General features: G+C 41.5%; 1 protein-coding gene across 10 annotated transcripts in view; it reads left to right on the top strand.

The window, feature by feature from the left end:
* PPIL6 (peptidylprolyl isomerase like 6) overlaps nt 1-10,905 on the top strand; it is a 48,205-nt gene extending 37,300 nt beyond the window's left edge. For 5 of the 10 annotated variants that reach the window (XM_035296481.3, XM_017971302.4, XM_017971303.4 and 2 more), the window contains 2 exons: nt 2,517-2,652; nt 9,158-10,905. In XM_035296481.3, coding sequence (XP_035152372.1) covers nt 2,517-2,652; nt 9,158-9,428 — 407 coding nt within the window. In that variant the 3' untranslated portion in view covers nt 9,429-10,905. Of the gene's footprint in view, nt 1-2,514; nt 2,654-8,874 lie in introns of those variants that run through there. The other 5 variants (XM_035296482.3, XM_002746991.6, XM_002746990.7 and 2 more) reach the window with 4 other exon arrangements.
* The last annotated feature ends 2,420 nt before the right edge of the window (nt 10,906-13,325 follow it).

Raw genomic sequence — 13,325 nt, 5'->3', positions numbered from 1 at the left:
ACAGATGGTTAAAAAGTGAGTCAGACACAGCAGAACAAAAGAACATGTAAATTACCCTTGTCTTATAATACTTTGTCTGCAAAGCTAGTTAGAGTTAATATTTAAAATGGTTCTTTCTTACACATAATTTTATTTGATCCATACAGGATCATGTCAAGTTGCCCTATCATGGCATGACAACTGAGTGGTTTCCATTGGTTCTGGCATTACTGCCTGACCTGGAAGCAGCATAGCCTCAGGTTCTTAAGATTCACATATACATTCTGGACTTAGAGAATCCACACATAGTCATTTAGTTTTCATACTTTTTTCCAGGTCCATACATTTTAAAGTTTGTAAGTCAGGGACTACCTGCACCTTTTAAAAATATAATTTATTCTGTCCCTTTATAGCAAAGGTTGTCAAATTGTCTCTAAGGATTTCCACGCTGTCCTAAATAAACGTGTTCAGGAGATGACAGGGCTCTAGGCATTTTTTTTTTTTTTTTAATTGAGACTGAGTCTCTCTCTTTCACCCAGGCTAGAGTGCATTGGCACAATCTTAGCTCACTGCAACCTCCGCCTCCTTGGTTCATTCAAGTGATTCTTGTGCCTCAGACTCCTAAGTGGCTGGGATTACAGGCATGTACCACCACGCCCAGCTAATTTTTGTGTTTTTAGTAGAGATGGGGTTTTGCCATGTTGGACAGACTGGTCTTGAACTACTGGCCTCAAGGATCCCCCACCTTGGCCTCCCAAAGTGCTGGATTACAGGTGTGAGGCACCGTGCCTGGCTGCTCTAGGCACTTCTTCAACTGTTTTATACATGGGCTTTCACATAGGTAGCAATTGTTTTGATAGGTGTTAGGATTAACTACTTTAAAGATATCTCACAGTCACAGAATTTTTGGTAAAAATATTACAATTCTATCAATTTTCTTCCCCAATTTTTACAGAATTTAAGAAAAATAAATCAGAATATCTAAAAGAAATGACATACCATTCTGTTAAAACTCTCTGAATCTTTGCTATGGGTAGATTTCCATTTCATGCAATTTCCTGTGAAATTAATGAGTTTTTTTCTTTATTTCACTGAAATGAATAAGGAGCATCAGTGTAATTATATAGACTCATTTGTACAAAAATGCCTCATTTGCATTTCATAAGATATCAGAGGTCTTTATTCAGTTTTCAACTTAACAGGCTGAAAGTAACTACCATAGATATGACTTAATCACTTAGTTTGCTTAGTTTTGAAACTTAGAATAATAATAGCAATTGCAGTTTAATAAAATCTTACAGACAATATTTATATTTCTCAGTTATTCTAAGAAATTTGTAAAGTTATTGAGTGAAAACTTTTATTGAATTTTTCATCCCTCCATGTATTTGAACTTGGAGGCAATGCTGAGAATGATATGTCTTCAAATTGGTAACCTGATAATCACCATACAACTCTTTTTACTTCTGAATCTTACACTAAAAAAGCGATTGCTTTCCAAAAAATCTTGATCAGTCCAAACAAGGTTTCAGATTGAAATTTATTTAAAGATTACTAGAAATAAGCATAATTAATTTCCTTTCATCATCAACATTTTTAAACTACATGAAATGGAAAAGTACATGGAATTGAAATCTGCCCAAACATTTAGGTCCACACTTACGCCAGTTAATGTGGTAGGAAGCCCGGAGCTAAAGCTTCCAGGAGACAAGGTTCCTGCCTTCACATACTAGAGAAGAAATGCCATGTAAACAAATAAGTACATAGAGATTGTAAGGACTTCCAAGAACTATGTGTAAGATGCTCGGGGGTCTGGGGAAAAGGTTAGGTCCACAGAAGACTTCTCAGAGGAGATGTTTGTTTGTTTGTTTGAGACAAAGTCTTGCTTTGTCACTAGGCTGGAGTGCAGTGGAACAATGTTGACTCACTGAAACCTCTGCCTCCTAGGTTCAAGCGATTCTCCTGCCTCAGCCTCCTGAGTAGCTGGGACTATAGGCATGCACTGCCACACCGAGCTAATTTTCGTATTTTTAGTAGAGACGGGTTTTCACAATGTTGGCCAGGATGGTCTCAATCTCTTGACTCGTGATCTGCCTGCCTCAGCCTCCCAAAGTGCTGGAATTACAGGGGTGATCAGAAGAATCACCTGGCTCAGAGGAGGTGTTTTTAATGAGCATGGTAGTAGTTTGAAGGAAATGCCAAAACAGCATAAGAAAGTTTGCTGACCTTTATTCTTAATTAGAATACTGTATATATTTCCTTGTACATTATTAATTTTCTTAGCACACTTGTTTATGGTAAAGACAAACTAAAGCTGAATGTTCAAATAGTTCTAATAAGGTTTTTCAGCTTATCTTTTTTAACAGCCCGTTTGAGAGTTTAAAAGTAATTTGAAGTAAATAGAATATTTACAGTTTGGAATGTATTGATAAATACGATTGAGATTGTCACCAAGGGTTCTATTTGTTCCTTAGATGTTACAATAAATTAAGATAATAGCAATGTGCTAATAACTTACTGATTATTGTCTTTCCTAGATGAAAACTTTTCAGTTCCTCATAATAAAAGAGGAGTTCTTGGAATGGCCAACAAAGGCCGCCACAGCAATGGGTCACAATTCTATATCACACTGCAAGCAACTCCTTATTTAGATAGAAAATTTGTGGCTTTTGGGTATGTATATTGTAGATTTGTCTATATAATGTTCACACATATAAAAATATTCAAAAATATTTGGATAAATATTGTATATAGTGTACGGGTAGCTAAAAATAGGGCTTAAATGCAAAAAATAATACAAATAGAGACAAAAGTATTTAAGAAATACTTTGCAAGAATTTCCCTATCTATAAAAACACAGAAACTGGTCAAGCACAGTGGCTCAGGCCTGTAATCTCAGCACTTTTGGAGGCTGAGGTAGGAGGATTGCTTGAGCCCAGGAATTCAAGACTAGCCTGGGCAACATAGCAAGACCCCATCTCTACAAAAAATTTTAAAATTAGCTGGCTAGGCATGGTGGCTCATGCCTGTAATCCCAGCACTTTGACAGGTCGAGGCAGGCGAATTACTTGAGGCGGGGAATTACTTGCACTCCAGCCTGGGTAACAAGAGTGAAACTCCGTCTCAAAAAAAAAAAAAAAAAAATTAGCTGGACATGGTGGTGCATGCCCATAGTCCTGGCTACTCAGGAGGCTGAGGCAGGAGAATTGCTTGAACCCGGGAGGTGGAGGTTTCAGTGACTGAGATCGTACCACTGCACTCCAGCCTGGACAGCAGAGCAAGGCTGGGTCAAAATAAAATTAAATTAAATTAAAAAGTATTAGCCGGATATGGTGGTGCATGCCTGTAGTCCCAGCTACTGAAGAAGCTGAGGTGAGGGTGTTGCTTGAGACTGGGAGCCATGATTATGCCACTGCACTCCAGCCTGGGTAACAGAATGAGACTCTGTCTCAAAAATGTATATAAAACAAGGTTGGGCACAGTGTCTCACGCCTGTAATCCCAGCACTTTGGGCGGCCGAGGCAGGTGGATCATGAGGTCAGGAGTTCAAGACAAGCCTGGCCAAAATGGTGAAACCCATCTCTACTAAAAATACAAAAAATTAGCTGGGTGTGGTGGTGGGTACCTGTAATCCCAGCTACTCAGGAGGCTGAGACAGAGAATTGCTTGAACCCAGGAGGCGGAGGTTGCAGTGAGCCAAGATTATGCCATTGCACTCCAGCCTGGGCGACAGAGACTCTATCTCAAAAAAAAAAAAAATACACACACACACACACACACGTAAAACAAAATAAAAACAGAAACCATTTAGGCATAGTCATGATAATGTTCTTTCTGTGTCTCTATTTATCCATCTGTTGATCTTCAGCCTTAAAGATATTATCAATTTGTAATTCCTATGAATCATACCACAGTGCTTAATAATATAGATATACTAATATGTAGCAGTGAAGAGGTGAAGTCATTTGAGTAATTGTCCGTGGACACCATAAAGAGGTAGATGAAAACTATTCGAGTTACATGTAACTTTTATTACTGAACAATTTTAAATATGGAAAAATCACAGGTAATCGTTATTATTAGAATATTATGCTTAAAGACATGTACCTAAAATGAATGATGGAAATACTTGTCATCACTCCAGTGTTTCATATCTCTCTTTAATTACTGAGTGAATATGAGGCAGGGCTTACTTTGTGTTCCCTAAAATAATGCAAAGTATTTGGGTTTTTCTGAATAACTTAGATTTATTCCAACCACTCCATAGGGATAATTATTGACTCTCCACCACCTGGAATTTCATGCCAGTGTTCATTTTAACCACAATAATTCCTTTAGTGTAATGCTTTCTATGATACTTCCAGGTTGAAAAATAGAAAGTATATTTTCAACTTCCAGGTTGAAAAATAGAAAGTGTATTTTCCAAGGCTATCTTTAAAGAAATAACATTACATTAATAGATGCATAGCCTAAAATAATGACTTGTCTTCAATTTTCCCTGGTCCCAAATGAATTGTATTCTGATTGTGAAAATGCATTGTTAAATTAGTTTTAGATTTGAATAACATTTCTTGGATCATTAAATCTCTCTCATGTTGCTGACAGTCTCTATCCTCTACCAACCCTGGTGATCCTTTATATCTAAGCTAAAGACACCTTTCTCAAACACAAACATGACTACTTGAAAACTTTTAGTGCCTCCATTACCACTTCCACATCTGCTGAGCCTGATGTCTAGCATGGCATTCTAGGTGCTCCACTCTCTGGCCCCACATCTTTTTTCAACCCTCTCTTCTGCTGTTTTCCCAACTCATTCAAACAGAATTTTGTTAGGCACCTGTAGTATGCCATTCGTAATACTCAGTGCTGGGGAAAAAGTGACAAGGTACATTCCCTGCTCTTTAGGGAGCTTAGAGTATATTAGGAAAAACAGGTCAAATAACCAACAGCTATGTGACAGTGAGACATGGGCTATGCAAACTGTGTACAAGGTGCATTGGGAGATGGGAAAGAAAACACCCTCCAACACCTTTCATCAAAGGGAGCACAGAGCCTTACAGGGCCATAGTGGAGTGGAGAGCACTCAGTCTCCTTTTGATGATTCCAACTCTCTATGATCCACCTTCCTCTTGGGGAAATCTCTAATTTTTGTTATTATCACTGTAGCCTCTGGGAGGCACTGCCCCTCTTCTTTTCTGCCTCAAGTATAATCTGAGTGTATTCCTTAAATCTCTAAATTGAAAAAAAAAAAGAAGGTCTCTAAATCACAGTTGAGGCTCAGCTAGAATATTTAAACAAGACCTTATAGAATGCTAAGGGAGAAGCAGAAAGGTAAAATATAATAGGCAACTAGATAATCTAGTTAAATTAATGAAATAGAAGTCCTTCAGAGGTATCTTCCTTTCCAGCTGTAGTGCTGCCTCTTCCCTATCATCTCTCAGTTTCCCTAGATGTGTCTGAGCTTTTGGAAGCCCAGACATGGTTAGCAAGGTCCAGAGAGATGCAGAAATTTCCTTTGATCCAAGACAGACACTCCTTCCAAGCCATTTTCAGGTACATGAACCTGCCGCTCCCTCAGATGGATGACACTGGGAATGTCCTTCAGGAAAGACCGTAGCAATCCACAGAGCATGGCCTGGCCCAGTGGTCTCATAGAGAAAGAATATCACAAAACAAGCCTGTAAGCTCTCCATTCATGCGCACACATGGTAGAAGGGGTGCTAGTGGGAGGGGGAATTATTTCATTTTAAGAGACTTGTAAGGTGGGAGGGGGTCATGGAAAGTTTCATAAGAAGACGAGCTAAGGGGCGAAAAGTCAAGTAGAAATTCGCCAGATAGAGAAGCTAGAAATCAGAATGAATCAAATCAATTTTAGTGTGAAGAGGTTTCACAGAGAGGTCCTGAGGAGTACAAGAGCATCTTATCTACAAGCCATCTGGTCTGGACAAGGCTTAGTGCCCAGGGGAGAATGGAGAGGGTAGAGGCTGGATAAGAGGGTCAGCCAGGGCCCAGTTCCCAATGGGCCACAGGTGCCATGCTGCTGAGCATGAGCCTCACCCAAGGGTGATAGGGGCCATGGGAGAATTTTACATTGTGAGCAACATACCCAGCTTATCATTTTTGAAGGAAAAAAAGGAATGAATTGGTAAAGGATGAAAAAGAACTAGCAAGACCACTTAAGAATCTATGGTTATAATAGGCCATAAATGAAGTCCTACTCAAAAGCACCAGCAGTACAGATGAACAGGCGATAAGTGGACAAACTCAAGACATTGAGAATGTAGAGTCGAGGGCAAGGGCCTGAGCAGAGTCCAGGCCAGCACTGTCCAGTAGAACGCTCTGTGATGACGGAAATGTCCAGCCCAGTATGATAGCCACTGGCCACACGTGGGCACTGGGTACTTGAAATGTGGCTAGTGTGACTGAGGAACTATATTTCATTCTAATGAAAGTGTTTTTGTTTTGTTTAGTTTTGTTTTTTGACAAGGTTTTGCTCTGTTACCCAGGCTGGAGTGCAGTGGTGCAATCTCAGCTCACTCAACCTCTGCTTCCTGGGTTCAAGCAATTCTCATGCCTCAGCCTCCCAAGTAGCTGGGATTACAGGCATGTACCACCACGCCCAGCTAATTTTTGTATTTTTAGTAGAGATAGGGTTTCACCATGTTGGCCAAGCTAGTCTTGAACTCCTGACCTCAAGTGAGCCACCCACCTCAGCCTCCCAAAGTGCTGGAATTACAGGTGTGAGCCACTGCAACTCCCAGCCTATAATTAAGTTTAAATAGCCACATGTGGCTAGTGACGACCATACTGGAGAGTGAAAGTCTAGAGTAACTCCTAGGATTTGGGAACTGGTTAGATGGGTGGTACCATTCACCAAGATAGAGAATAGAAGGAGGAGGATTTGAAAGAGAAGATCATGAGTTCAGGTTGGACAAGTTTCATAATAGGATACCTGTAGGATAGCCAGTTGGTGGCATCCCAGGAGGTGGATATTCAAGCTGGGTCAGAGCTGGAGGTATAATTTGGAAGTAATTTGTAGACTGGCAGCTTCAGCCAGACCATAGTACCATCACCCCAAGAACCATCTCTGTGCCTTTGCTTACCTTTCTTGTTGGAGAACAGGCTTCATACTCTATTTGGACAGAAATGAATCTATTTATCCTCTACTCTTCATCCTCAGAATGTACCTTGTGTTTCCCTGTATGGTGGTTTCTGATTGGGATGGCAAAAATAGAGCCCAAAGGCAAAGATAGGGCTAAAGTACAGTTGGTGTCAGCACTGACCACGCCCCCTAAAGGCTCACCTTCCCCTCGGCCACTGTCCCAGCCTAAGCATTGGCAGAGGGCACCAGTCCTATGTCTTGGCCTGTCTCTCTGCCCTCTTTTCATGGAAAGAACCATCAGAAGTCTAGCTCCACTCCCCAGGAAGTTCTAGCCCATGGCCAGCAAGTGCCTACAGAGATCTAAACTAGTACGGCTTTTTTTTTTTTGGAGATGAGTCTCACTCTATGGCCCAGGCTGAGTACAGTGGTGCAAACTCAGCTCACTGCATCCTCCACCTCCTGGGTTGAAGCAATTCTCCTGCCTCAGCCTCCCGAGCAGCTTGGATTACAGGCATGTACCACCAAGCCTGGCTAATTTTTGGTATTTTAATAGAGTTGGGGTTTCACTGTGTTACCCCCAGGCTGGTCTCGAACTCCTGAGCTCAGTCAATCTGCCTGCCTTGGCCTCCCAAAGTGCTGGGATTACAGGCTTGAGCCACCACATCCAGCCTAAACTAGCGTGGCTTTGAGCTGTCTTTTATTCATGTACTCAGTGGATGTTGTCAGGTACCTGGTATGTGCTAGGCATTATGCTAGGCACTGAGCCTGAGCACACACATGATCCCTGCCATCATGGGAGAATCAGAAATCAATCAAAGAAGCATACAAACAAATGTAAGCTTGCAACCCTGGGAACTTTTCTAAAGGAGAGAGAGGGAACATAAGCAAGGTGTCCTGGGAAACTTCCCTGAATAAGTGATGACTGAGCTGAGGTCTGAAGGAAGACCAGGAGGTGACCATGCCAACCCATAGGGGTTGGGGAGTAATGGAGGAGGTGTGGAAGGGAACATGGAACTCTTGAGGTACTGAAAGCCAGTCTGGCTGGAGCAGAGACCACCCAAGAGGCCATGGGAGATAGACTGTGCAGACCCTGGTAGGCAATGACAGGGATTTTTTGGTCTTTATCATAAGGATACTGGGAAATTATGGTCGTATTTTGAACAAGAAGGTGACCACAGATTTCTAGTTCTAAAAGATCATGCTGGCCAGGTATGGTGGCTCACACCGATAATCCCAGCACTTTGCAAGATCAAAGTGGAAGAACTGCTTGAGGCCAGGAGTTCAAGACCAGCCTGGGCAACATAGCAAGATCCCATCTGTACAAAAATAAATAAATAAAAATATTGGCCAGGCATAGCAACACACACCTATAAGCCCTGGCTACTCAGGAACCTGAGGCAGGAAGATCACTTGAGCCAGGAGGTCAAGGCTATAGTGAGCTAAGATCATGCCACATCACTCCAGCCTGGGCAACAGCATGAGACCCTGTCTCAAAAAAAAAAAAAAAATCACCCTGACTGCAGGGAGGAGAACAGAGGGGAGGGTGCCAAGCAGATGGAGGAAGCAAGCTTGGAGCCAAGGCAAGAGGGCCGGCTGTCTGGATGATGGCCCTGGGTACTGTAGGTGTGGCAAAGTGGACACATCCAGAGAGGTTTAGGATACTTGGGGCTGATGTTCATTTAATTTTTAGGAAATAGTCTTAGCTATAGCTACGTAGGACTCCATTTTGGAATGTAAGTTAAATGTGAAACTTTATGACTGACTATATTTTCCATTTTTTTCCTCCTATGTAGGCAATTGATTGAAGGAACAGAAGTGCTTAAACAACTAGAATTAGTTCCAACACAGAATGAAAGACCAATACCTATGTGTAGAATTATTGACAGTGGAGATCCTTATGCTTGATTTTCATATCAGTATTTTCTGTGATAATGTATTACTTTGTATCTGATCAGCTATTTGTAGATTTAATTAAACAGTACTTGATAAAATATAAAATGAAAGCCTTGGCAGACACTGTAGGTTGCCTCATCTACACCCGTCTCTCCCCATCTTCCTTTCCTGCCTCTCTCACAGAGACTGTGAAAGGGGAATACTCAATTTCCTAGCCTGCTTCGCAGCCAGGGGTGGCCATGAGAGATGGTTCTGGCCAACGAAGACAGGAGTAGAATGCCAGTGGTCCTGCCCCTTCCCCTTCGTCCGGTCTGGAATGTGGAGAGGCTGGAGCTGCAGCTGTGGCCTTGAGGCCATAAAGAAAAGGCGAAGTACTGCAGAGATGTCAGCACCAGTCTCTTGCGCTGCACAACCAATCCCAGGAACCACCTGCTCTGGACTTCTTAGTATATGAGACTAACAGACCCCTGTGTTGTTTATGTTACTGTTGGTTGAGAAGTTTGTTACTTGTAGACAAAAGGATTCTTAATTGAGCAACATACCTGATAGCCTAAGACATCTGTAATAGAATTTGGTTCTTGTTTGGTAAGGAACCAAATAGGAATGATGCAGAAGAAAAAGCAATTCATTGTAATATCTCATTGTTTATACATAGCATTCAGAAAGGTTATCTACACTTTGTGGATGTTTTTGTATATGACATGAGCATCATCCTTCTCTCTCTGAGCCATACCAACCCTATGAAAACCAAGGGCTGTGTTACAGTCCCCATGGTGGCTGACTCATGTGATGTTATTGGAGATCCAGCTTTATCAGCTACTCTGGAATCTAAAGTTCTCAAGCTCATGTCACCTGGGGAGACTTTTAAATGTAACCTAATAGACCTTGTCCTTGACCTACTGAGGCAGAGTTCCCAGGCATGGGGCAGAGATTCTGTGTTCATTTAGCGCTTTCCCCAGGGTTCCCATTTAGGACACTAGTCACCTGGGAATCACTGCAAGGCATAAGGAACTGCTTCCAGCCCCCATGGTGTAGTGTAATCAGGAGAGTGCTTGACTCTGCTATTGGTAACCTTGCTCAGCTCCTGTTAAACACCACTACCCTGTGCCCCTGCTCTGCCCAGACTGAGTGCTTTCCTTACCCTAAACAGAATGAGGTTTGTCGTCCAAGAATGATCTCCATTTACATCCGTCTTAAAGGGGCAGGCCTCTAATGGATATGGGGCTTGCCAAAAGTAAGCATAGGATTTTGGTTTTTTTTTTTACTTTTTATTTTGACATAATTATAGATTCACAGGAAGTTGCAAAAATAGTCCAGAGCAGTCCTGTGTACCTTTCACCCATTTTCCCTAGTGGTTACACTTATAAAATGGTAGTACAATATCAAAACCAGGCAATTGATGTTGATACAATGTATGTGATACCTTTTTATCATGAGTATATTCATGTAACCAACACCCAAAAGAGAATACAGAACTTTTCCAGCACCACAAAGACCCCCTTTCAGTATGCCTTTATAGTCACACCCACTCCCCTGCCCCTGCCATTCCTGACTACTGACAATTGGCATTTGCTTTTGTTTAATGACAGCTTTATTGCTATATGACATATGCTATATGCTAAGACCTAAGGTGGATGGAAGGAAGCAGACCGCCTATGTTACATTCTCAACTGACCCAGAGCAGCATAGTGTTAGGAATGTGTGTTCTAGAGTCAAACTACTAGGGTTTGAATCCTGGCTCTGCCATTCCCTAGCTGCACAAACACAGGCAATAACTTTTCTGTGTGTCAATTTCTTCATCCGAGAAACTTACCACGTAGTCGTGAGGGTTCCATGAATCAATAATTTGTATAAAGAACCTAGAAGAGGACCTGGTCTACTGTAAGTGCACGATAAATTTTATACTCAATAAATTACTAATGTGTAACCTTCAGGGTGTAGCCTCAGAGCTTGGGCGTTTTGAAAGCTCTCCAGTGACTCTGAAACCCAGATTTGAGAAACCCTGAGGAGAGTCTCCCGCTTCCTATACTCACAGACTTCTGGGCAGTCTGAGAACTCGGGTGATTCTACAGCCTCCAGACCCTCTCGCTGGGCCTTTGGCGGGGTCCCTCAGGTCACACTGGGGGCATCTCAGACAAAAGGGAGCTCAGCTTGCTACCAGGATTCAAAACAAATGGTGAATGAAAATTGATGCTTTGCAAGGAGCCCAGTTAAAACACATGACAAGCGTTGCTCATGTAATAACAAGCAGCAGGGCAGTTCTTACTGGTGATGAACCTATATATTAATGGCATTAGGCATTTTATCTGATGTTGTGAAAGAACTGGGACATTTGCGTGGGTGTAAGAAACTGATTCCAGCTCCCCTGGTTAGCAGCAGTAAAAAGGTAGAATTCTGCCAGTCTTCTCAAAGATGGTGAGTTCGTGGTCCCTTTGTTCACTCTAACTTTCCAATTCTGGGCTATAGAAACCTCAACCACAGATCTATCTATGCAGTGGTTCTTATCAGCACCACTTTATAGTATACACACTGATTCTTCTGCGCTAGAATGATTTGTATGTTTAACCTCATAGTTGAAGAAACTGTTACATGGACTCAGAAGTTTACTCCAGTGAACTCCACATGTAAGACTTTGATTTAATCAAATTGAAAGAATTTAATTAAACAGAAGGGATTCTGGATTTCTCCACATCTACAAATAAGACCATAAAGTCCTTTTGATGATTTACACAAAATGCTAAGTTATGTGTCTAAACTTGCGCTAACTGCTGATATGGCAAAGTCAAGTACATATGCTGTATACTAGTCCATGTGAATAAGGGAGTGCATAGCTAAACATTTTTCTTATATGGGGAGATTTGAGGTAAATGTTTAAAATTTTATCCAAGGAATTTGTTTGCCCCAACTGCAAACAGTGCCAGTTATTTGTTAAGGAATGGATAGTCTGGCAACCTCAGGATTCTAGATCCTGAGTTTTTATACTTTATAGATATTTTAAATGAAGCATATTTGTTTTAGAACCACTTGTCCAACAATGTGATGGTCAAATCACTTAACCTTTCACTGTCCTCATTTGTAAAAATAACAGAACTTGAATTGCTAGCTTTCTTCTGGCTCTAAAACTTTAGTGATTTTTCTGAGTAAATATATAAATCAATAATTTCATAAGTGAAAAAGGGGTACATCTGTCTTACAGTGTTCTGAGGATTGAGACAGCAGGTGAAGGTGCTTCTACTAATGCTTGGTGCACAGCAGATACTCTGTAAGAAATAGTTTCCCTTCTGAAACATCTCCCTGCAAAAACCAATCTACCACTGAAAGAATATCATCATCATTTCAAGAAATATCAATCCCTTTTTATACTGAGTGTTAGCAGTTCTCACATCAGATTAACTTTCAATCAACCGAACTAGTTCAAAGGTATATCTTTAAAAATAAGATGAATCTCTACCACACCTAGCAATATTCTCTCTTATGGAGACTCATTTTTTAAACTATATTGATCTTACTATCTCCTGTACTTCCCAAAGTGGAATCACCACCACTTAAATCTGGCAAGTCTTAAGACTTTCATATATAATACAAAATATTGCTGACAAACTCAGTAGTAATAGATACAACATGAATTACAAGTTTCATATTTGATACACGGCTTTGTAAGTATGGTGACAAATCACAGGTTCACCCAGGCTGGAGTGCAGTGGCACAGTCTTGGCTCACTGCAACTTCCACCTCCTGGGTTCAACCAATTCTCCTGCCTCAGCCTCCCAAGTAGCTGGAATTACAGGTGCCCACTACCATGCCCAACTGATTTTTGTACTTTTAGCAGAGACAGGGTTTTGCCATGTTGGCCAGGCTGGTCTTGAACTCCTGACATCAGGTAATCCGCCGCCTCATCCTCCCAAAGTGCTAGGGCATGAGCCACTGCACCCAGCCATACTCCAACTTTAATACTATACACATGGACATATCTTCTGGGAATCTTGTTAAAATGTAGGTTCTGATTCAGGAGATCTGATGGGGAGGCCTGAGATTCTGCATTTCTAGGTGATACAAATGATACTGGTTTGAGAACCACATTCTAGGAAGCACGAGTAAAGCACTGGATTGCCGCCTAAGCTGCAGATTAGAAACACCTGGGAAGCTTTTAAAACTGATGGCCAGACGTTACTCCAGACTAATTAAATTGGTATCCAGGCATTCATTTCAGTATTTTTCAACACTCACCACCACCGCCGCTGCCACCAGCTAGTTCCAATGTGCAGCCAAGGTTAAGAACAACTGTTCTAAAGTATAATGTTCCTCCTCTGGAACCCTGGCACACTTTTCAAAGAAACATCCATAGTCAAAG

The sequence above is a fragment of the Callithrix jacchus genome, chromosome 4 (genome assembly GCF_049354715.1).
Source record: "Callithrix jacchus isolate 240 chromosome 4, calJac240_pri, whole genome shotgun sequence".
In the NCBI taxonomy this organism is placed as follows: Eukaryota; Metazoa; Chordata; class Mammalia; order Primates; family Cebidae; genus Callithrix; species Callithrix jacchus.
Note: the sequence above shows the minus strand (reverse complement) of the source record. Positions and strands in the feature narration are given on the sequence as shown.